Source organism: Anolis sagrei, chromosome 5 (assembly GCF_037176765.1).
Source record: "Anolis sagrei isolate rAnoSag1 chromosome 5, rAnoSag1.mat, whole genome shotgun sequence".
Lineage (NCBI taxonomy): Eukaryota > Metazoa > Chordata > Lepidosauria > Squamata > Dactyloidae > Anolis > Anolis sagrei.
In genome coordinates, this window is record NC_090025.1 from 131,715,563 (window position 1) to 131,740,787 (window position 25,225).

General features: G+C 38.3%; 1 protein-coding gene across 2 annotated transcripts in view; it reads left to right on the top strand.

Annotated features, from left to right (window-relative positions):
• Positions 1–25,006, top strand: part of TFEC (transcription factor EC) — a 35,075-nt gene extending 10,069 nt beyond the window's left edge. Inside the window, exons 4-8 of one of the 2 annotated variants that reach the window (XM_060777679.2) lie at positions 4,987–5,101; positions 10,103–10,159; positions 12,330–12,405; positions 17,220–17,367; positions 21,795–25,006. In XM_060777679.2, coding sequence (XP_060633662.2) covers positions 4,987–5,101; positions 10,103–10,159; positions 12,330–12,405; positions 17,220–17,367; positions 21,795–22,172 — 774 coding nt within the window. In that variant the 3' untranslated portion in view covers positions 22,173–25,006. The remainder of the gene's footprint in view (positions 1–4,986; positions 5,102–10,102; positions 10,160–12,329; positions 12,406–17,219; positions 17,368–21,794) is intronic. The other variant, XM_060777680.2, reaches the window with a different exon arrangement.
• The last annotated feature ends 219 nt before the right edge of the window (positions 25,007–25,225 follow it).

Below are 25,225 nucleotides of genomic sequence, written 5' to 3' on the forward strand. Positions count from 1 at the left end.
GGCACAGGTGGTCATGCACTCCCTTTTATAATATGGAGGGGAATGAATGAATGAATGAATGAATGACACAGTGTCTGCTTCAGTGGTTGGCAACTGTTGGAGGTTAGGAATTCCAACTTTTATTTGAGCCACAAATGATACTAAACACCCTCTTTTTTATCTGCATCAACAAATGTCTTATTATATTCTTGACTTGTATACAAAAGACTTTTTAAAGCAACAATTTCCTCTTCCACCATGACTAAAATAATAGAATGTGTTTGTAAAAGGATTTCTATGCAATTCTTATTTGTCTCAGAGGACATTTTGCGAACCATCTAAAAACCTAAGGACATCAATCTTCTGTACTGTTAGGGATTTGTATCTCCTTTTATTTTTTCCAGATATCAAGCAAGAGCAGTTTCTATTATCCATGTAAATTTAATTATCATCATTCAGTTAAGGAATTACTTTTTAGAAGAAAAATATGATAACAAGAAAATGTTTTGTTTGACCACTTAGGAAGCAAATCAAGTTGATTATGTGGGAAATGTGCTTCATTTTAAAATCCTAAATATTAATTATAGCTTGTTCTTGAGTAATACTGGACCAAATTCTGAACATGCTTTACAATCTATCTCCATTAATTAAAAAATCGAAAGTATTCTGATTCTGTCTGGACATACATAATACACAAGTTTTCCAAATGGCTCAAGATTCTCAGAGTTCAGATAGTGATCATTGTTACAATTTAGTAGAAGCCAGTTCCCATTATTATGAGTAGTTGAACAAAACTTCCAGTTGTTTAGAAAACAATTTGACAGAAAAGAACACAAGACTAGGAGGTAATAGGAAACTTATGTACATTATTTGAGGTGGACAACATATTGTACACATACTTGGAAATGATCAATGTCCAGTCTCATGCCCTTTCCATCTTTACCCAAGAACAGTGACAAAACTAAAATGTGACTGCAGGACAAGGGACGGTTGATAAGTTATCTATGACATCTGTCAGCCAACTATAGGATATATTGTAGTAAGTTCAAAATTTTGGATGGATTTTGAATGTCTGGAAAGAGAAAATTCAGAGACTAAAACTGTTTTATGTCTAGAATTTCCTGATGAGCCATGTTTTCATATTGTGTTGGGTTATATAAAACCAAAGACACTGTACATTCAAAAATTATTTAGAAAACCCAGAGCGATATCTAAAAACTGAATTCAGCTGAGTTCTTGTGGGTTTTTTCGGGCTATATGGCCATGTTCTAGAGGCATTTCTCCTGACGTTTCGCCTGCATCTATGGCAGGCATCCTCAGAGGGTGAGGTCTGCTGGGCTGGGGAAAAAGGGGGTTTATATATCTGTGGAAAGACCAGGGTGAGACAAAAGGCTTTTGTAAGATGGGCTAGGTGTGAATCTTTTCAATTGACCACCTTGATTAGCATACAATGGGCTGACTGTGCCTGGAGCAAACTCTTAATGAAAGGTGATTAGATGTCCCTGCCTGTTTTTCTCTCTGTTGTTTTAATTTTAGAATTTTTTAAAACTGGTAGCCAAATTTTGTTCATTTTCATGGTTTCTTCCTTTCTGTTGAAATTGTCCACATGTTTGTGGATTTCAATGGCTTCTCTGTGTAGCCTGACATGGTGGTTGTGAGAGTGGTCCAGCATTTTTGTGTTCTCAAATAAAATGCTGTGTCCAGGTTGGTTCATCAGGTGCTCTGCTATGGCTGATTTCTCTGGTTGGAGTAGTCTGCAGTGCCTTTCATGTTCCTGGATTCTTGTTTGGGCGCTGCGTTTGGTGGTCCCTATGTAGACTTGTCCACAGCTGCATGGTACACGGTAGACTCCTGCAGAGGTGAGAGGATCCCTCTTGTCCTTTGCTGAACGTAGCATTTGTTGGATTTTCTTGGTGGGTTTGTAGATTGTTTGTATGTTGTGTTTCCTCATCAGCTTCCCTATGCGATCAGTGGTTCCCTTGATGTATGGCAGGGATACTTTTCCTCTGGGTGGATCTTCATCTTTACTCTTGTGGCTTGTTCTTGGTCTTGCAGCTCTTCTGATGTCTGAGGTGGAGTATCCATTGGCCTGTAGAGCCCAGTTGAGGTGGTTCAGTTCATCTTGGAGGAGGTGGGGTTCACAGATTCTTTTTGCACGGTCTGCCAAGGCTTTGATGGTGCTTCTTTTTTGACTTGGGTGATGGTTGGAGTTTTTATGTAGATATCTATCTGTGTGTGTGGGTTTTCTGTAAACGGTGTGACCCAATTGTTGATCTGGTTTGCGGATGACTAGGACATCTAGAAAAGGCAGTCTTCCTTCCTTTTCTTTTTCCATAGTGAACTGGATGTTAGGGTGGATGCTGTTAAGATGTTCCAGGAACCTGTTGAGTTCTTCTTCTCCATGGCTCCAAATGGTGAAAGTGTCATCCACATATCTGAACCATATAGTGGGCTTTTTGGTTGCTGTTTCAAGAGCTTGTTTTTCGAATTGTTCCATGTAGAAGTTAGCTATGACTGGGCTGAGAGGGCTCCCCATAGCTACTCCATCTTTCTGTTCGTAGAATTCATTGTCCCACTGAAAATAGCTGGTGGTGAGGCAATGGTGAAACAGCGCCGTGATGTCTTCTGGGAACCTCTGGTTGATGAGTGCCATGGTGTCTGCAACTGGGACCATGGTAAATAGAGACACCACATCGAAGCTGATCAGTTTGTCATTTGTACTAAGCCTGAGATTGCTGATTTTTTCAATGAAGTGGGCTGAGTCCTTGATGTAGTGTGTTGTGAGCCCAATGTGGCTTTGTAACTGTGCAGCAAGAAATTTGGCTAAGTCATATGTGGGGGACCCAATGGCACTCACGATTGGTCTGAGTGGGGTGGAGTCCTTATGGATTTTGGGGAGTCCATAAAGCCTGGGTGGAAGGGCTTCCGATTTACATAGCTGCTGTCGTATGTCGAAGTTGATTGAGGAGTTTTTAATTAGAGTGTTGGTTTTTCTGGTTATTTTGGAAGTTGGGTCTTGCTTAAGTTTTCTGTATATAGTAGGGTCCAGGAGTTTTCTGATCTTCTCCTTGTATTGCTCTGTATGCATGATGACTGTGGCATTCCCCTTGTCTGCTGGCAGGATGAGGATATCAGGATCTGAATTTAGGTCTCGAATGGCTTCTCTTTCCTTCCTAGTAATGTTACTGGAGGGGAGTTTTGCCTTTTTCAGGATCCTTGCTGCTTCCGCTCGTACTTCTTCTGCTTCTTCCTCTGGTAGGCGGTAAATTGCTGATTCGACATTGGCAATGATGTTTTCTACTGGGATCCTGGTGGAGGTTACAGCAAAGTTTCCTCCTTTCGCTAGTATGGATACTTGGTCTTCAGAGAGTTGTCTGTCTGTCAGGTTGATGATGGTCCGTGATATATCCAGTTCTGGTTTCGGCTGTTGCTTTTGTCGTTTGTGGAATTTTTGTTTTTGTCTGTTGGTGTGGACAACCATATTCTTCTCCATTTTCCTGTAAGTGAGATTGTCTATTTTGTCCCAATCCTGGGAATTCATCTTCTGGCTGATATTGATATGCAGATGCAGCAGTTCCTTGTCTGTGTTTGCGAGTTCTTTGCGGATGGTGTGGATTCTCTCTCTTAAGAGGTTGCGTTCCAGGCGGTCATAGATCCGGTGAGCCTGTGGTGTTTTGAAAGTCCTTTTGGCTGCGAGGAATTGTGGGATGGTATCTGTGTCTCTGCAGCGTAGAAGGAAAGTCAGGGAGCACAGTAGATGTGCTTTCCTGGTCCTTAGTTTCTCCAATTTCCGTGTGTCTTGGAACAGTTTCTCCCCGTAGAGATGTTCAATGTATTGTCGAAGGCTTTCATGGCCGGAATCACTCAGTTCTTGTGGGTTTTTTCGGGCTATATGGCCATGTTCTAGAGGCATTTCTCCTGACGTTTCGCCTGCATCTATGGCAGGCATCCTCAGAGGGTGAGGTCTGCTGGGCTGGGAAAAAAGGGGGTTTATATATCTGTGGAAAGACCAGGGTGAGACAAAAGGCTTTTGTAAGATGGGCTAGGTGTGAATCTTTTCAATTGACCACCTTGATTAGCATACAATGGGCTGACTGTGCCTGGAGCAAACTCTTAATGAAAGGTGATTAGATGTCCCTGCCTGTTTTTCTCTCTGTTGTTTTAATTTTAGAATTTTTTAAAACTGGTAGCCAAATTTTGTTCATTTTCATGGTTTCTTCCTTTCTGTTGAAATTGTCCACATGTTTGTGGATTTCAATGGCTTCTCTGTGTAGCCTGACTTCTCTGTGTAGCCTGTGTAGCCTGAATTCAGCTGTTTTGAGATTTTTCATATTACAAATTAGAAATGAATGAATCAGTACAGGGCCTGTTACAAAATCTAGGCATGCATAGCAGATGTAGAACAAATTTTCTAATTTATCCCTGTGCCCTTGTAAGGCAGTTGCCCACAGCATGGTCTCCAGTGCTCTGTCCAGTTTTGTTTTCAGATGTTTTGCATTGCCAAGTCTCTTCCTTTGAATGCTGCATGAAGCATAAACAATTTGAGAAATGCATTTTTGAGTTCAGGGATATAGTTAAGAATCCACTTGGGTCCCAGGTAAGATCAGCAAGGTTATTTTCCCTTTCAACTTAACTCATATTTGAAGTGTAGTTGCGGTAATCCTGTTATTGGAAAATATGCTATGGCATTAATTCAAAACCAGACATTGGGGGCCGCAACCAGGCATCATTCTGCATATAAAACTCACATCAGCCTCACTCAAGTTTCTGCATATGGAACAATGGCAGTCTTTGACCCTTAACATTTAATTTTATTTTATACAAGATAAGGGTGAAGTCTGCCTTTAGATGCATATTTGTAGCTCCCGCTGCGATTAAGACATGAATACGCATCTGAAAAGGAGTTTTGTTCTTAAGTGTCTACATATGCCTTTCACCTTACAAATCATGAATTTATTCTGTGTCTTTTACCCCAACTTTCTTTTTCTCTCTCTCTTTTCCTTGAAGCTTTCAAGTAGCCTTCTGGACATATACAACAGTGACCAAGGAATGCCAGCTGCTAATATGGGTCTTACCAATACTTCCTGCTCATCTAGTTTGCCAGTTAAAAGAGAACTTACAGGTAATCTAATTCTGAGATGTTGGCACCATTTTTTTAATTTTGAAAACAACAGTATTTCTCTTTGGAAATTACTATTTGTGATGTAAGGGTGAAGACCAGCTAACCTTTCACATACACCCAAAGTCCCTTTTGCATGCCTCGCCTTGCAGAGGGGAATTTTGGGGGAAATCCAGCCAGTACACCGGTGGCAATGGTGAAAGTATCTGCTTTAAGTTGCATTTGATCAGCAATCTGCATTTCTGGAAACACACATACACACAGAGAAAGTCCAACTAAGTGATTAGGGAGGTGGGAGCAATTAAAAATGAACCCTTCTTTGCACATATGTGTGAGCTATTGGAGGAGTAGTGGTATAGAAAATAAAAAATGACTAGATGATAGAGTAAAACATAAAATACAAAAATCTTACTTTGTCACTGCCTCTCACCACCCACACACATATAAATATTCTGTGTGCCCTAATGTGGAAAAGATGGATATGTTTTGACATATCTACTGTTGCTACCTAAAGAAATGCTGTAGTAGAGTTTCTTACCTTAGGAATTAGCCATCCTTCCTTTTGCTTCTGCAAAGTCATGGATCAAATCATCAAAGCTTATACTGTTCTATAGAATTTGTCAACACTAAAGTAATTTCTGTGACCATGAAAACCAGAGCTCACTTGCCATGTTTCTCCATAAATCTTCCAGTATTTAATTTCTATATGTTATTGATTTCTTTATTTTAGTAGGCTAATTTATAGCCTGTTTGACTTCTTTCTGTTTTTTATCCCAAAGAAATCAGGATGGTGTAGACAGTTCCCTCTACTTTATCCCCACAATAACCTTATTAGATAGTGTGAGAGAACTAAGATTAATATGTGAACTGCTGTGAAGACTATAATCTAGATCTTCCAACTCATAATCTCTAAACCAACTGATTTGTCCTGGTCTTCTATATAATGCATAATGAGTTGTGGTTAATGTGAACCAAGACAAACATTCCAATATATAGCATCTTGAACTTTAGAAATCAACTTCTGACAAAGGCTGATCCAAGCCCTTTTGCCACATGAGGTGGAAGGTAAGATGACCCCCCCCCCTTTCTATTACCAATCAACTAATAAAGAAAACAATTGGAAAATAATAAATCAGGGATCAGACAATCAACATCTATGGGAGCTGAAAAGAGAGAACTTTAGAATGTCAGGGTTATGGTGAACAAAGACAAAAGGAAGGTAGCTGTGAAAAGGGCTTCAAAGAGTCACTATAGGTAGCAGACCCGGGTGCCAATTAAAAAAAATAGTAAGTAAGCTGTAGGTAGAATGTAGCAATAAATAAGGAGACAGTACAGGGTCTGTAGTGGGATTGTTCAGTGTTTTTCTATCATACCTAAAGGAGGAAGATAATTGTTGAAAAAGTCCATTATATTGGATAAGTGAGGTCCAGAATGGTGTTGTAGTTTGAGCATTGGTCTACAGCTTTGGAGACCGGAATTTTATTTGCCACTCAGCCATGGCAACCCATTGAGGGTGTAAAGAGGCCATCAATTTGTAACGATGCCACCAGTTTGTAAACATTTGTAAAGGACTTACTAAACAGATCTAATTGGAGGAGGAGATGAGAGAGACCAAACGAAATGAAAACCAAAGCAAAAAGTCAGCTTCACAAGTCTTTTGCTGATTGTGTATAGATTGTGATATTGATTTGTATAGCTTGTGATATTGATTTGCTCTTTCTTCAATGTGTAGCGTGGCTTAACTTGAAAGTATTTGCAACAGAGACTTGGCTTTAGAAGAAACTGTAACAAGTTTATTGAAGTATAGAAGAAGCTTGATGGTTTCAATGTTTCTTAACTCTTAGATGCACATTTCTTCAGAGGTTACATTTAATACATTTCATAAAACAACTCTTAAGAGGACTATTCCTTTCACTAAACAGGTTTTGAACTTATTTTCCTTCAAAATGTGTTTCTTTCTTTAACAGATTACTCCAGGTACAAGCTTGTTCTTTCCTTATGTTATTTCTGTTGCAGTAAATATTCTTATTAGGGTTCTCTCCCTCTTTTGCTCATACACTGACTAATAATATAAATAAGTCAACTCGACCTATCTAAACTGCACAGGCTAAAAGCCAAAACCTTCCTGATTCTCAACACAGTAGAATCAGCCTTTCCCTGTAGTTCTTAGACTACAGGCTACCTTACTGGTTCTCAACACACAACAGAACCAGCCTTCCCTGTAGTTCGCTGACTACAGACTGCTTTCCTGGTCCTCAACACAGGAGAACCAGCCTTTCCTGCAGTTCACAGACTACAGATTGCTTTCCTGGTTCTCAACACAGGAGAGCCAGCCTTTCCTGCGGTTCACAGACTACAGACTAACTGTTTTAAAATGGCTGCCCTGCCAAGTGACAGTTGGCTCCACCCCTTTTTCGATGGCAACCCAGCTCAAAGTGAGTTGAGCTGGCTACCATCCCCCCAGTTATGCTAGTTTAAATACTTATCCTTTTAAACACCTGTCTATTATTATACATAACTGCAGATTAAAACTCACACTTCACCACAGAGGGACTTTGGGTGAATCACATACCCTCAGCTCCAGAAAATGCATCAGAAACAACACAAGACACGTCACAACAGCAATAATTGAATAACTACTGCCAGTTCCCATTACTGATTTTTTGGGGGCAAACTGGCCAACCAGGCCCGGGGCCTCTGGATGAGACCAATTCTCTAGATCCCTTTCAATTTTGTTTTCGGCCTAAGAGAAAGAGACAACTGTAGGGCCTTTCCATGCTGCCCTTTATCCCATGATCTGATCCCAGATTATCTGCTTTAAGCTGGAATATATGAATACCAACTGCCAGATAACCTGGGATAAACAGAAAAACTGGGATCAGATACTGGGATATAGGGGCAGTATAGAAGGGCCCTGATTCACCTGGGAGCATGGCCCATTTCAGGAATGAAATAGGGAGAAAATTTGCCTCTTGATTCCCCAGAATAAGCCACCCCCACTTCTGCTATTGCAGTGTATTGGAACTGGAAGTGGAAAAATAAAACTTAATTTCTAATTTCTTATAATTTAGCTCCTGTTATTATTCTACTCTGAAACAAGGCATGGATTCCCTATGCACCCCATTACAGCACAAGGAAAAAATACTTGTTTTACTGTGATACAACCACTTTTGGTCATTAAGCTCTGGAATTACAATAATGCAAGAAGGACTCCTTCCTAAGAATGCCAGTGCTTCTCTGCCCCTGGTATAATTATTACATTATTTGCCAAAATATACAGTATCTAATATTCATCTCCACTGTCCTATGGAGATATATACATAATCTGAGCTATTTGGTTCACATTGAGATTGAGTCCTGTCAAGTATAAATGGCATTGTCTTTTACTTTATAGAAAAAGAAAGCATCTTGCATTATCCAGTGCAAGAGTATTGAAATGTGAAGTAGTACCAGAAAACAGTTAAATCTGATGCTGGTTCTCCCTGTACTGTGTGAAAGCAATTTAGAGGAAGGAAGGAAGGAAGGAAGGAAGGAAGGATATTGGAAGCCTACAGTGTCAGTTAGGGTGTACAATTGGGACTGGCCCATGAAATCCACAGGAAGATCTTGGGCCAATTCTATTCTCTCTCCCTTGCAGGGGTGTTGGGAGGAGGAAGGTGGGGGGGGGGGCAGGAGAACCATGTACATTGCTTTCAGTTCATTGGAGATAAAACAGCATATAATATCTGGCTAAGAAGATGAAAGAATGTTATCCATCTGTTCTCAGGTCCCTATAAAATCATTTTGATTTTGAAGAGAAAGGCAGAGGAGAAAACAAATTCAGTAGAGTCTAGCTTATGTAACATAAACGGGCTAGCAGAACGTTGGATAAGCGAAAATGTTGGATAATAAGGAGGTATTAAAGAAAAGCCTTTTAAATGACAAATTACTTTATGATTTTACAAATTAAGCAGCCACACATAATGTTTTATAACAAATCGACAGAAAAAGCAGTTTAATACACGGTAATGTTATGTAGTAATTACTGTATTTACAAATTTAGCACCAAAACATCGCAATATATTGAAACAGCTGTGGATCTGGGCAGGAGGCAGACTGCATTGGATAATATAGTATGTTGGATGAGTGAAGGTTGGATAGGCAAGACTCTACTGTAAATATTTTACATCTTATTGTTATCTTATTGTTTTTCAGAGATGTCCCCAAACATATAGTTTTCTCACTTGTATTTTCAGGGTCTTGCCCTGCCTTCTTGCAGTGAGTGATGCTGTAAATGATGAGGAAGTACTATGTAACTGGACATCTTATAACTGGCAGTTTTTCTGGACATTATGCTGCTAACAAACCTAATTACTGTAGGAAACATAGCAGATTTGCACACATTTTGGCTTCTGACCAATGACATAAATAAATTATCATCCATTAAATTTGTTCCAGGTTGCCACAAATGACTCTCTCAAAGGTTCACAATGCATCTATTCATTGAAAATCCGTATTAATGGATTAACAACTTTAAAAGTTACATTCAATTAATCCAAAGAATGCTAACAACCATGTACCATTTATCAATGCTATGCAAAAGGAACAAAGAAAGAGTTTTCTCTCCTCCCTGCCCCCTACATGCGTATTTTGAAATCTGATTATCTCTTGCATGATGGGAAGGAGAACTCAATTTCACTTTAGACTGTTGTCTAAAGTTTTCCTCATTCCCAATGTAAAGAACAGCAAATTAGAAAATTGCTAAATATGATGTTCTCCTTTTTAGTTTCTGAAAATTAAAACTGAATGATGCCATTTTTAAAGGGCACATGGCTTGGAAGGACAAGCTGTAAACAGCAAATAGGGAAATGCAGGATGTGGCAAAATCATGTTTTGTAAATTGAAAAATTCATAAATTGACTGAAAATTTGTTTGAGACATTGTGCAATGAAAAAGGCCCATTCTAACCTGGAGACATCTCTGGGGTTAACGCTGTAAGACTAAATGGTTTTTGCTTTCTGTCAGAAACAGATACACGAGCAATGGCAAAGGAGAGACAAAAAAAGGATAACCACAATCTCAGTGAGTATGCATCATACTTTCCAAACATTAATTGTTAATTTATGATCAATGCATAAAATTTGGTTTTTATAGAGGCAAAGAGAATAGTTAAAAGACTATTTGGTGATAAAGCACAATACATAAGAATCCACAGTTCTTGCCTTGACACCAACAGTAATACATTGGATTGGATATGGAGTTTATCAGGTTTAGTATAGACCCACTGAAATAAAATATATTCTATTTGCGATTCTATGCTGCATCAATAGGGAGTATAGTGTTTCGAATGACGGAAGTAATGGTGCCTCTCTGTTCTGCTTTGGTCAGACCTTACCTGGAATACTGTGTCCAGTTCTGAGTACCACATTTCAAGAAGGATATTGACAAGCTGGAACATGCCCAGAGAAGGGAGACTAAAATGACCAAAGGTTAGGAAGCCAAGTCCTATGAGGAAAGGTTAAGGGAGCTGGGTATGTTTAGCTTGGAGAAAAAAAGGCCGAGATGTGACATGGTGAAATTTGTTTTATGCTGCTCCAGAGTCTAGTATACACAGCAATGGATTTAAGCCATAGATGTGGTTTATCTTGATTTCATTGCTAAACACTGGCTCTTCAATCTGTCACAATCATATTCAATTCTGATTCTTTCCTCTAAGGCAGTGGTTCTCAACCTGTGGGTCCCCAGGTGTTTTGGCCTACATCTCCCAGAAATCCCAGCCAGTTTAGCAGCTGTTAGGTTTCTGGGAGTTGAAGGCCAAAACATCTGGGGACCCACAGGTTGAGAATCACTGCTCTAAGGTATGTGTTCCTCCAATAAACTGGTAAAATATGAACTAAACTGTCCTGATGTTAGGTTGGTTTGTAATTGATTGAGGGACCATTCAATATTGAAGAGATGTGACCAGTGGATGACAGAATGTTCTGTCTGGGCCTGTATGATGAAGTAGAGAACAGCCTTACTGAATTTGCGGATGACACCAACTAGGGGTCAGGGAACTCATAGCTTAGAGGAGAGAATTAGGATTCAAAATTTATTTATTTATTTACAGTATTTCTAGTTCGCCTTTCTCAGCCCTAAGGCAACTCAAAGTGGCCACAGATTGGCAACAATTCGATGCCATATATTCATAAAAAATACAATTAAAAACAATCAGCATAACAATATAAAAACATATAGAAAACCATTAAAAACATATAATCACCAGTGTTGTCCTGTTAAAATCATTTTCCAATAGATTGACAGATTGGAGAGCTAGTCCAAACTAATATAATGATTTTTAACATTCATTATTTAGGTAGGAAAATGAAATGTAAACACATGGCTTGACAACAGTGCATCTGAAAAATATCCAAGGGTTGAACTCAAACTGGCTTGGCTTGTAGTGTGTTCCATCTGCTAAATTCTATGTCTCTAAATGCTTCTTGCTTTATTTGAGGCTAGTGTACTGAGATGATGCATGGATTGATCTTATGATATTAATTTAATTGGGTTGTGCATTACTCCCACTGGTTTTAATGGGATTAAGTCTTGGTTTATACATGAGTTCATGGTGTATGAGTTTCTTAAAACAAAATTGAGCACAGCTATAAATTCCAAGCATTTTTCCACAGTGTGCCAAACACTGCAAGTTTAGTTTATGTCCTACCTGTGTCTTTGCTAAGGTTTATTTATGGGAGAGTATTTTTAATTTATAAGAGCGAACACAAGAATATATTCTGCCTGAAAAAAGTTCTGAAAACTTCTTGATTGGGTCTATTTTTTCTAGTACTAGTCATTTTGTCATTAATATGGTTTTAGTATTTCTCAGTGTTAGAAATACTTTGTGTTTTATAAGTCTTCAGTATGTCTCTTATTCACTATATAACTTTATCAATTTTAATCATTCATTTCCTTTAAGTAAATCCTGTTATTTGCTTTTATCTTGCTATGATCCAAGACCTAATTCAAGAGATGCTGGAAAAAAATTCTGAAGACCTACTTGGTTGGGCCTGTCCAATGCACAATAGTCATTTTGTTGTAAGCATGTAGTCAAGTATTTTCAAGAAGTGCAAGAGGTTGTGGGTGTGTTTGTTGTGACTGTGATATTTTGAAACGTACAGCATTGAATACGAACATAACTATTTCACAGTCTACTAATAAAATATATCCATTTTGTTATATTCTGCTATCATTACATCTCTTGTTTTCCTAGTTGAAAGAAGAAGAAGGTACAACATTAATTACCGGATCAAGGAGCTTGGCACACTTATCCCAAAGTCTAATGATCCGTGAGTTCAGCTGTCATTTCTGTCATTGTTTCTACATCTTAAATGCAAAAAATGGAGCAAAGAGTAAAATAGAGTTGCTAGATGTCAGAGTTAACCTGGATAGTTAGCTTCCCTACTATTTTTCTCCTGCCAGGCATCGGGAGACTATTGTCTGTGAGTTTGTGTCTTTTGAAAACTCTATTGGTGATCTATTCACAATCTACTGGGTAAGACAGCTTAACATTGTAGGTGAAAGGTGGAGAACTTACTATATTGTTAATGCCATTTAGAGCTGTAGCCACTTGACCTAATTCCAGCATTGCTCAGTATTGCATCACCAGGAAATGTATGATGGAATAAGAATCTTTGGCAAACATCAGAACAACTGGTGGTCTTTATTGGTCTACTTTTGTACAAGGTAACCAGTACTCATGAGTTATGAGCTAAGAATATGCTGGATCGTGATCACAGAATAATGAATGCCATATTTTAAATTATTTTATTTTCTGCACAGAAAATGCTGCTGCCTGTGCAGAAAATTCTGTTTTCTGTACAAAAGTCCATGTGCAATTTTTTACAGGATAAGCCCCAAAACCAGTTTCTCATCAGTCCAGAATTTTCCTTAACATTTATTATCACTTGAGAAACACATTCCGACCCTTTTTCAATTATGTATGGCTGTTTTTCTATGTGTATGCACTTACAAAAGCCATCTTATATAATCTTACAACATTGCAGTGGAATTCTGTTGGTTTACTTATGAATATGAAGCAACTCTCTTTCTCAGTTAATGCAAAAACAAGAATTAAATTAAGTTTTGATTTCACATTTCTTTAAATTGTTTTAAGTATATGTTTGTATGTAGAAATAGGTAGATGTAATTGCAAATGGATTTACAGGCAGACTTTTAAAAAATGCAAAAAAATGTGGAAACAAGATGGAATAAACTTAATCTTAAAAAAGGGGTTGGGGTGAAAACAGTCAGAAAGTGAAATGGGCACCTCTATCCACTTCTACCATGCAAATCTTTTAAGGTACCAATACAATTAAACTTAAGTGAATGATATATTTGTATCTCTTGCAATAGAACTGGGAAATAGAGTTGTAAATAGTGTGGCTTAAATGCCTAAAGCAGCTTTCACATTAACTACTCAGTTTATTATTTACTGCCTCTGCTTTCATCTGCAGATTTCTAAAGCTGCTTAACTGAGCCTAAATGATTGTGATGCCCATGTGGTTACACACACAAACATTATGCCTTTCATTTCCTCCTCTGTACAATCCTGCATGATATGTTGAATGTAATGTCTGTTGACACTTAAGCCTTTTCTCCCCTCCAAGCTGAGAAACATTTGATTAAATTATGGATTTTGATAACAATATAAAGCTGTATGAGGCTAACATAAGTACAAGCTTGGCATGACAAGCTATTTTGAACGTACTCACTAGTGACAAACTTAATACAATTATAGGCCTCCTAAGGATCCCTCCCCCTAAACTTTGCCTTTCTACCAGCCTAAATTGAGCAAAATGACAGAGTGTTAGTGATGTTGTTTTGTGCCTTCAAGTCATTTCAGACTTATGCAGAGCTAAGCAACCCTATTACAGTGGTGTCTTGACAACAGTTATTCAGAGGGAGGTTGCTTTTGCCAGAGGTGATGTGGGGCAGTGATTTGAGTGTTCTACTGCAACTCTAGAGACCAGGGTTTGGCCATGGAAACTCACTGTGTTACCGTATTTAGTCGAATCTACAGTGCCATCAAATGTAATGTGCACCTCAATTTTCAAAACACAGAAACCAAGAAACATATCTGTTGGCAAATGTAATGCACAACTACAAAAAGCACTCTTTGAAATTTAGTCAAAAATATGTGCATTACCATTGTTACGTGCTTAGAACTGCTTCTTTGAAAACCAAAATGTTAGGACATAAAGTTTTCCCAGAAATTGAAAATACCCCAATAGGATTTGTAGATTTCACCCTCTTTCAATCCTGTAGCTGCCTCGGTTTGGTTTCAGAAGTGGTCTAATCTTGGAAAAAGGAGGCAGAAAATCTTTTTAAAGCAAGTAGCTTCCTTATCTTGTGTCTTTCCCCCCTTTTCTAAAGGAACTATCCCTTCTGCATTGCCTCAGCTCTTAAATTATCCTAATACTCAATATTAATGTGCATCCTACTTTTGGCCATATGTTTTAGCCAAAAAAGGTGTGCTTTAGACTCGAGAAAATATAGTAGTTTGTGTAAGTCATGTGGTCTCACCAATAGAGTGACATTTGCCTTAAGATTACCCTAAACTGGAAATGACTTGAAGGCATACAACAATAACAGCAGTGTTGTCTATTGGCTATTCAACAGAACAAAAGAAAACCACAATCCACCAAAGATGTTAAAAATAAGAAAAATTACATTGTTGGAATCACAGGCTTACATTTTGTCTTAAATTTTATTTCTGTTCTAGGATTGATTTTATGATTGATTTTATGTAAACAAAGGCCACTAACACCTTTTGGGCTATGTTGGGTTTGAGACAAAGGGAAGTAAAAATTCACCCCTTTAGCAGCAATAAACCAACTCATTTTTGTATCCATAATGCCACTGTGTTTTTGTAAAGCCACCAGTTCCTTTCTTAGGGCTAATCTACATGGGAGTCAAGCCCAGACCAATCGGCTGGGCAGGACACAGTTCAACTTTTCAGGGAAGTCACCCTCACTCTTACCTGCACTGTCACCACAACTCGCAGAGATCTCCAGAGAACTCCTAGCCATTGCTGGCACCTATGACATCCGCAAAGGCATCCACGTGACCAAGGAGAAGGGACTGCCCCCTCTTTTTCCCTGGTCACACGCAATGGCTGGGAGCACTCCAGAGATATGTGGCCAGTTTCTGCAGCACGAGAAATGATATGGCTCCAAGATGTCTGCTTTTCCTTGTACTATATAATGTCAGGCTGTGTGGAGTTACATAATGTCAGGCCAGTTCAAATAAGCGATGGTCCAGATGTCCACACTAACCCTTGTTTGCAAGGCTGGCTTGGAGTTTTGCCAAAACTCCCAGAACATTAATCAGATTCTTCTAATGCAGGATAAAACTGGATTAACTGGTTTCATCCTGTATTACTGATGAAAGGTCCCTGGATGTCATCTTGACATCCATGCGTAATTTCTTGTCAAAGCTAGGATATAAAGTCAGTGTAGACAAGCCCTTAGGCAGAGAGAAGGTAAATGTTATATTTCCTCAGTTGTCTCTTCATGTAACATGAGAATCATATTTAAATCTTGAAGGTTTGTTTTGTTATATTATATAGTAGAAAACAAATTAGTAACCCATTTAGGAGAGCCTGATAGCCCCTGCTTTGATTAGTAGAAATTTGGAGAGGTCCAGTTTTGATTCGTAACCTGAATCTCCAAAGCTTCATAACTGCTTTGTTAAGATTTGTTCCATTAGCAGCAATGGGGAAAATTTTTGAAGCTTTGCACACCCCTATGATACAGTCTGGAAAGCAATGCAAGTTTATGTGTACGATACACTGGGATTACTTTATTGTTGTTAATTTAGTCCAGATCAAAATATAGGAGTGTAGTTTTTTGGACTATAGCCTTCAGAATCTCTCTGCCATCTGGAAGATGCTGGTAGCTGTCACGCAAAAATTACACTTTTAAGCCCTTTTCCAGATTTAACAATACCTAGATTTGTATTTTGCGCACTGGAGTGGGAAAGTGGTATAAGGGAATAATAAAAATACATCCTTCCAGAATATCAGATTCTGATTGAACCATGTCAATGGAAAATCCTTCACAGCATAAGCTAGGATTTGAACTGGTCCTAAGTAAACGAATTTCACTTCAAATTTAAATCTTCCAAACTTCTTGATTAAATCTCCTAGAGTGTAGAAGATTCAGATGTTCTCACCAACTCCCACTTTTTATCCTGTTTTACCAGTTTTCTTACAAGAAGCAGATATTTATAATTTGATAATTCACTATGCTATCAGGATTTTTATCCCAAATATCTACACTGTTATGTAAGTATGCAGAATAGCACACATGAACACAGCATATGTGAAAATCCATAATATTTTCCTAGCCTGTTCCTGTTGTCCCTTTAATATTATCTAGGTACATATGCTCAGCCTTGTTTGCGACAGTATATTACAATGTGAGCAAATGTTATTTCATAGATTCTTATAACACTAGTATTGTACAAATGGTGATATAACTTAAGAGAAGCATACTCAAGAACTTTTTAAGGAGCAATGTACAATGCACACAAGTGTATATTACCAATAGATCTGGGTTGCATTATTTATGCATATCATATAATATGTGCACTATGTATTGTCAGTGGTGAGAACCAAAATTAGATGAGAGTTTTTATTTAAGTATGCATAAAAGCAACATAATTAGAAAATGAAGCAAAAAGAATAGTATATTTGAAAGGATCTTCCAAAATTTTTGCTTAAATTCTCAGTAATGTACATTTCCCACCTCATGAATACAGAAATATTTCACATAGATTTTCATCTTAAAGTTAATATTAAAAGCAATTTTCACTAAAAATATAAAAACTGTAATGGTAGAATCATGATATTGCATTTAGCTCTCCCACAAAAAAGTCACTTTATTACTTCCTTTTGACACTTATTTTCATTCTGGGATTAATTTTACTATATAAGGCTTCTTAACTATTCTATTAAAATTTCCATTCAGAAGCAATAATATCTAAGAGTGAATAATGGTCATGTAAATCATTATTTCATATTAATGTAAAAGATTTTGTACGTTCTTATGAATTTTGCTGACATGCACAATTGTGAAAAGGTTATCTCTACTTTCTACAGTGATATGCGCTGGAACAAAGGAACTATTTTAAAAGCATCAGTGGAGTATATCAAGTGGTTACAAAAAGAACAACAAAGAGCCAGAGAATTAGAACATAGACAGAAGAAATTAGAACAGGCTAACAGGCGACTTTTGCTTCGAATTCAGGTTTGTATTAGAATGCACTTATTCACAGCTAAGAATTTTTTATCCTCTCATGTACCTCTTCTGCTTCAAATTTCTTCTAGCATCATCTTTCCTCTTAGTCTAAATACTTCATCCAGAATAGTGTTACATAGTCACAAGCATTTCAGACTACGATTCTTAATTTTAGAAGACTAGTTTTGCCAGCAATACTTTCTGTAACAAGAAAATAATAATAGCATGATAATATATTGTCATTGTGTACATTTTTCACTTATATTAGTGGGGGGGGGGGGGGAGAACATAGCTTGTTTATTTAAAATCATTTTTAAGTACTCAAGACTCCAATATAGTGCTTTATAATTTGAAAAATGTCCATGACATTGTGTTACCTTGGGGTATGTTGAGCCACATTAAATTAAGTCTCACATCATCTTCCTGTGGCTTTCTATTGCTGAGCACATGATTTACAACATATTTAATTGGCGAAGGTATCTGGCTGGCTTCTAGATAGCATTCTTGAATTTGGGTAGATAATTAGCAAGTGGAAATGCCAGCAGGATTTTCTCATCACTTCTAAGGACTTAATGCAAAGCACAATCCATCTAAATTTAAGAATTTTGGAGTGTTGCTTATTACAATGGAAGATATTAAGCATGTGCTTAACTCTCTCATTAAAATCAATGTGACTCCAAATGGCATAATTTTGGCTGACTCATGTGCATAACCTATTTAAATACGGGACTAAGCCCACAATGTTATACTTATTTACTTGGAATAGGCTTAGTTTTGTATAATCTAGCATAGGAGTGTGCTATAATTAGGTTCATGTCTATGCAGTCCATTGAATTCAATAGAATTTATTCTCTTGTACATATGTATAGCATGATACCATATATATGAAATATGCTTTGAGGGTGTTCAATTTTGGTTTGATCACATGCTAATGTATACAGAAATGCCTATTGTAAATAGCGGCAGAAGTTCATGCAGAAACACTTAGACCAGGGGTCCCCAAACTACGGCCCGCGGGCCACATGCGGCCCGCCAAGGGCCTTTGTACGGCCCGCGTGGCCTCTCCTGGCCGCGCACAAAGCCTCTCTCCACTTGCGTCAGCGGCGTTTCTCCCTCCCTCCCTCCGGAGCGGCAGAGCAGACCCCATTGCTCTGCAACAGAAGATCCCTGATGGTGAGGAAAGGGGTCTGCGAATGTTGGAGGCGGCGCCGGGTGGGAAGCAAGCATCGCTTGGCCACGCCCACCCGGCGCCGCCGCCACCATTCACGGACACCTTCCTCGCCATCAGCAATCTTCCGCTCTGCTGCGCTTCTCCCTCCACAGGCTTCTCCCTCCGGAGAGGCCTGTGGAGGGAGAAGCACTCTCTGCTCTCCGCGGAAGAGCCGAAGGCAAGGGAGGCGGGGATCCAGGCGCACACAGCGTGAGAGGGAGGGGGTAGGAAGGGAGGGGGAGGAGGAGGCATGCGCGGCGGCAGTGGCACAGACGGGACCCAGGCTTTCCTCCCCTCCCCTTCTTCTCTCTCTCTCTCTCTCTCTTACCCTCTTTCTCTTCCTGGCTGTCAGTCAGGAGGGAAACGGGCCAGGGAAGGAAGAGAAAGAGGGTGGAGAGAGAGAGAGAGAGAGAAGAAGGGGAGGGGAGGAAACTTCTGGCTTCCGCAGCCTGGGTCCCGTCTGTGCCGCTGCCGCGCGTGCCTCCTCCCCCCCTCCCTTCCTACCCCCTCCCTCTCATGCTGCATGCGCCTGGCTCCCCACCTCCCTCGCCTTCGGCTGTTGTTGCTGCTGCTCGGAGGGAGGGGGGGAGGCGCCGCTGAGAGCGCGCGGGAGGGGCCACCCCACTCCACAGTTTCCCCCCTCCCCTCCCAGAGGTCCCGCGCGCACTCACTCCCTCACTCACTCCCGCGCGCAAGGAGGGAGGGCAGCAGCCAGGACGCCGTGGGGCCCTTCTGGAGAGGCACCTTCCAGTATTTTCTATTGTTCATGTGAGTTTTGTGTACCAAGACTGGTTCAATTCCATCATTGGTGGAGCTTAGAATGCTCTTTGATTGCAGGTGAACTATAAATCCCAGCAAAAACAACCCCCCAAAAGCCACCAGTGTTCACATTTGGGCATATTGAGTATCAGTGCCAAGTTTGATCCAGATCCATCATTGTTTGAGTCCACAGTGATCTCTGGATGTAGGTGAACTACAACTCTAAAACCAAAGGACACTGCCCACCAAACCCTTCCAGTATTTTCTGTTGGTCATGGGAGAACTCTATGTCAAGTTTGGTTCAATTCCATCGTTGATGGGGTTCAGAATGTTCTTTGATTATAGGTAAACTATAAATCTCAGCAACTACAACTCCCAAATGACAAAATCTTTTTTTTTTGAGTGAAGGACATACATTGTTAGGTGTCCAGTGGTTTTTGATTTCTGTTAATCCCACAAACAAACATTACATTTTTATTTATATAGATTTATTTCCTATACTTATACCCTGCCCTTCTCCCCCTGAAAGGGGATTCATGCTTACATATTCCAAAAACCACTTTCAAAAAGACAGAAAATAGAATGTTTTCCTCATTTTAATTGGAACTATTTTATCTCCAGAAATGCTAAAACTATGCTTTATGTTCAGATTGTAACAATAAAAATACATCCTGCATATCAGATATTTACATTACGATTCATAACAGTAGTAAAATATGACATGTGCAGCGTGCATAGGAATTTGGTCATTTTTTTAAAAAAAAACTATAGTCCGGCCCTCCAACGGTCTGGGGGACAGTAATCCGGCCCCCCGTTTAAAAAGTTTGAGGACCCCTGACTTAGACAATTGAAACTATGCCAGACACTTAAAATTTAGTTGCTGTCTAGTTGCATGTCTAAACTCTGATTGAGATTAGTCTAACTACAGTTTATGGAAACAAGTTGGAATCATATACAAACATTTGAAGTCATCTTCCTTTAAACTAACATTTTGTTCAGCTTAGAACTCAACATTATGGTCTAGTAAATAGAGATATGTGATCCATAAACAATGGTTCAAAAGTCATTATAAAAATGTGGGGCACTGTTCCTTCATTATGAAAGTGTTTCTAAAGTAAAGTGTTTCCATAATGAAAATAATGAAATTTCATCACTATTTCATTGCAGTCACTGTGCATAATTAAATGACTATAATTGGGGAAAGTTCAGTAGCTCCCATCTCTCTCATTTTTAAAGCTATTGAGGTGAAACATGCTGCAATAATAGAATACATTTACCACTGTTAGACCACCAAATTTCAGAACATTTCACCTATCCATAGATTTTTGGCAAATTTTCAGTTTTTATAAACACATCTTTAATAATAAAGAAAATAGGTTCCTACTTTGAAAGTGTTATTTCCTGTTTAATTCTGTGGTCTTTACCTTGAAAGTAATGAACTGATTGGTGCTTTCTGATGCTGATGCAGTCTTGGATATGCAGTTTAGGGCAGGGCCTTTTGAATTCTCTGGTGTAGGGCTCTTCCCTTCCCAAACTACATTTCCCGGAGAGCTGTGCCCACTGCTAATGCTGAGAGACAGCATTTATTTATTTCACAGAGGAATGGCAAGGCACTAGGGCAACCTTTGGCTTTACTTCCTTGCCTTGTATTGAATATGAAACTGACTTTGGGAGCCTTCCGAGATTTATAAAACTATAACAAAACAATATGGGGTAAGTTTTAATTCTAACATATTTGGTGTGGGCCATGCAAACCCTTCAAATATTGCTTCCGGTTTACAATTTTCTTACTATTTCCAAAACTTCCAATTTTTTTGCACATGCCTAGTAATCAATTAAAATAGAACTGTCTGATCTTCTCCTTGCAACCCAACTAGGTGACCTAGAAATATTAATAACAATGAAGCATATTTTATCAATTACATCTGAGGGCAGCTAGTGTATTTCCTCTTGTTAAAAAAATACAAAGCACTTCCTCACATATAGATACATTAAAGATAAATTAGACAGCCAAAATATATCTCAAAACTGTATCAGGTGTAGAACGTGAAAAGTAAGTTTAATAAGTATTTGTTACAGTTAAAATTTCAAAGCCTCCAAGTTAAGGTATAGTTATTTTAAACAAAAATGACAACGTTCATTTCCTGTTTGTAAAAGCAACTCAAATCATAATTTAAAAGAAAAACAGAGCAATATACAGCAATAAATAGGGCTTGAACTATAGGCTATGTCTTACTGATAACTTGAAGAAACCACACGACTGTAATTACACAAGCAACTTCAAAAGTTTAAATGTTACCCCTTGTTGCTCCTTGTTAAATTACAATTGTATTTGAAATTGTCAGAAGTGATGTGTTATTTGTAACCCATTCCTTCCACGGTCTTGGTTTTACTTCTGCCCTAATCTTGTGCATTGTAGAACTAATATTTGAGGGTGATTTTTGATTGTTCTTCTCTCACATCACAGGAGCTAGAAATACAAGCCCGAGCCCATGGCCTGCCGATCATGTCTTCTATCAGCACTGTAGACTTGACATCTCATGTTATGAAACAGCCAGCATATCCAGAAGAGAATTCAGTTGACTACTCTCAACATCTTCCCGTGGCCCACGAGCTGCACTCTGACCTCGGTGACACTGCTGCCGCCTTTTCTGACCCACTCTCACACTTCACAGATTTGTCTTTTAGTGCAGCTTTGAAAGAACAAAGATTGGACAAAATATTGCTAGATGACACCATATCGCCTTTTGGGACAGATCCACTCTTATCTTCTGTATCTCCTGCAGTGTCTAAGGGGAGCAGCCGAAGGAGCAGCTTTAGTTCAGATGATGGAGATGATGTATAACACAGGAAAGACTCCATAGTTACATTGTTGTTGTTGCCATTGTTTATCGTTTTTTGCTTTTACTTCCTTGGTGCTGGAATAGTGTTGCTGCTCAGTTCAATTAAAGAAACAGTAAGAGATTGTCAATAGAACCAGTTCTGTAATGTGCACTTTAAAGTGGTGCATACATCATAGGAAAAGGAAAGCTGGAATACAAAACTGAGCTTGGAGAAATTCCTTACTTAGCAGACTGAAATAGGGTTTTTCATATAGAGCTGTGAAATCGTTACTTAAAATGTGGAGGAAAATATTCAACTTATTACTTTATATAGCCCAAAAAACAACATCTTTTTAGTATATGGTGTTCTTCCGAAGCAGTGTTTTTTTAAATAAACATTTTATAATTGCCATTCTTGATGAATTAGTTATATAAACATATAAAGTGTTTATATAAACATTATTCCAGTGGTGCCAAGGGAATAAACCAGTTATTACTATCTTGGAAAGAGCACTGCTGTCCTACTGGCATCTACAAATAGCTTTCCCATTTTAAGAGGAGTTCACTATTGGCTTACTTCAATGCTGAAGGGTTTATAGGCATGCATATTGGGACATAGACAAATTATCCTTCTATCAGGTGTGGTGTTTGCCAGCAGGAATTTTGTGGAATTTCTGATCAAATTACAATGCTAAAAACTCTGTTTTTCAGTATAGGAAAAAAAATCCTTCTTTCATAATTTCAGATGGGATTAGATATAAAGAAAATCAAAGAGAGGTAGTTATAAGGATTAAAGAGACCAGAAGAAAGTATGCAATAATGAATCCCTGCAGTTTCAAGATTATGTGTTCTACATCTTTTAAGGGTGCAAAAAGCAGTAAATTTAATGCAGAAGCCCTTCTTCTAATCATTAGTGGCAGAAAAAATGGGATTACAAAACCCTTTCCTTTCCATGATGATAATTTCAGGGAAATAGTATGTTAGAAATATAGTTTGTAAACTTTGCTATCTTATACTTTCTTATATACTGCCTGAGTATTTGGAATGGTACAAAATCTGTCACCGTTGCTAAAACTTTATGCTGTACTGACAATATACCAGCAGCAAGGATGAGGGACAATTCCAGTGTATAAAAGAGAATCTTTCTTTTGATATTTTATTAATCTAGATTTACTATCTGAAAGGTAAAGTCAGTTGACCTTGGAATTGCAGTGGATTATTAGGGTAACTATATGCTTTATGGGGGTAATACACTTGTAATGGAGGTTCACAAAACATATAGATTGATGAAGTAATTGAGATTTAGCAGTAAGAGGGCATGGGTTACTCACATCATTTTTTGTATCTCATAAGGTTCTGGAAAGTATTGTGGGTTCCTGGAGTGAACAAATAGAATAATTGTACTTCAAATACTATCATATGTCAGGGAAGGTGCTGGCACACATTTCCCCCAACTTTCCTCAAAGAAAAGTTAAGTGATGTTTAAAAAGAACAGAGAAAGAGAGTGCATGGCAGAGATAGAAATAAAGATACAGAGTTAGACCCAGACAGCTTTAAACTAACTTTGCATGGAAATCTATTTTTAAACACCAGTGGACAAGTTCTTAATGGAGAGATATAAATTAAATATGAACCAGTTACATGTTTTTCTCTTTCCATTTCTGTGGAGGTGCTTGATTATTACTTTGAATGCTCTTGACTTTTTCAAGAAAAACTCAAATTTGCTTGCATTTCTGAAACAAGACAGTACAGTGTGCTTTCGTCAATGTTTTGAATGCTCATTTGCATTTTTTGTAAAGGACTTCCATTATGAAATGCTATCCTACTGACTTTGGAATTATGTGGTAACCATTTGGCAGGGCAGCTATCCAATGCAGATGGAAAACCCTAATAATGTTTGGTCATACTCATGTTTGACACCAATCTCAAAAATAATTGCAGTGCAAATTGCGTTAAGTATCTGTATAGTGCCTTTGGCTACAGGATTTTGTTATTTCACTGACAATCAGCACCTCACATGATCAAGCCCTGGGAGATCTCATATTGAGCTTTTTATAGCAGAGATGGAGTTTTCCATCTTAGTTCATGGAACATTTCCATGAATGGGAAAAGAAGGTAGACTGGATTAATATTTGAGTGTATGCTACAAGTGTCATTTATAGGAAATATGTCCAAAAGGCTTCCAATGCAGCTTTAATCAAGTCTTATAATAGGCATGTGCTCTTCATATGGCAAGGCCATAGGAACTTATCACTATAATATTCATTGGAGCAGGAAGGATAGATACCCCCCCCCCTTTTCCTCTAATAGTTCAGGACTCACCGTCTTCCTCCCATATACCTGAAGCAGTAAACTCATCATTATATAAAAAGAAGAGGAATTGAAATATTGCAATTTAATTTATGAAATGAATATAGATGCTCCTTGGACACATAAAAAAGACCCAAACCTTCAAGTAGTTTATGGTCTGCAGTGTAGATATGAAATGTTCAAATAAGTGAAAACACTGAAAAAAGAAGAATGCCGTTGCTTTATATTGCAAAGGACTGAGACTAATTCAGTCACTTAATCTTAACAAGAACACTGTTATTATGATGCATTTGACTGTTACAGGGCTGTATATAAAACAGGGAATGTAAAATTATTGTAATTTAAAATTATGTTATGCCTTTTAGATCAGTGAAGACATTTACATTGCTGTTGTGAGGCTGTAGAGTCATTTTTATAGTAATTGCTATTTTTCACTGTTAATACAATTGCTTGTTTTCTAAGTAACTGTACGCAACAAAGTATGCTTTATTACAAATCTTTATGCAATCTTTTATTAAACCACTTTTAATATGGGCTCATATTTATGTTTATTATAATAGGAATACAATTATCCACTGTGAAGTAAAGTAAATCTTGATATGGTTAGCATGAAGTTGTTTTATTCAAGCTGACACTGATCCAGTGAGACAATATAGTAACACCAGGTAAGCACATTTGACAGAATACATAGCAGAGACAACTCTGAACAACTGCTAGACATTGAATCCATTATAAGACTTCCTGATCCAGTAGTCTCCCATCATAT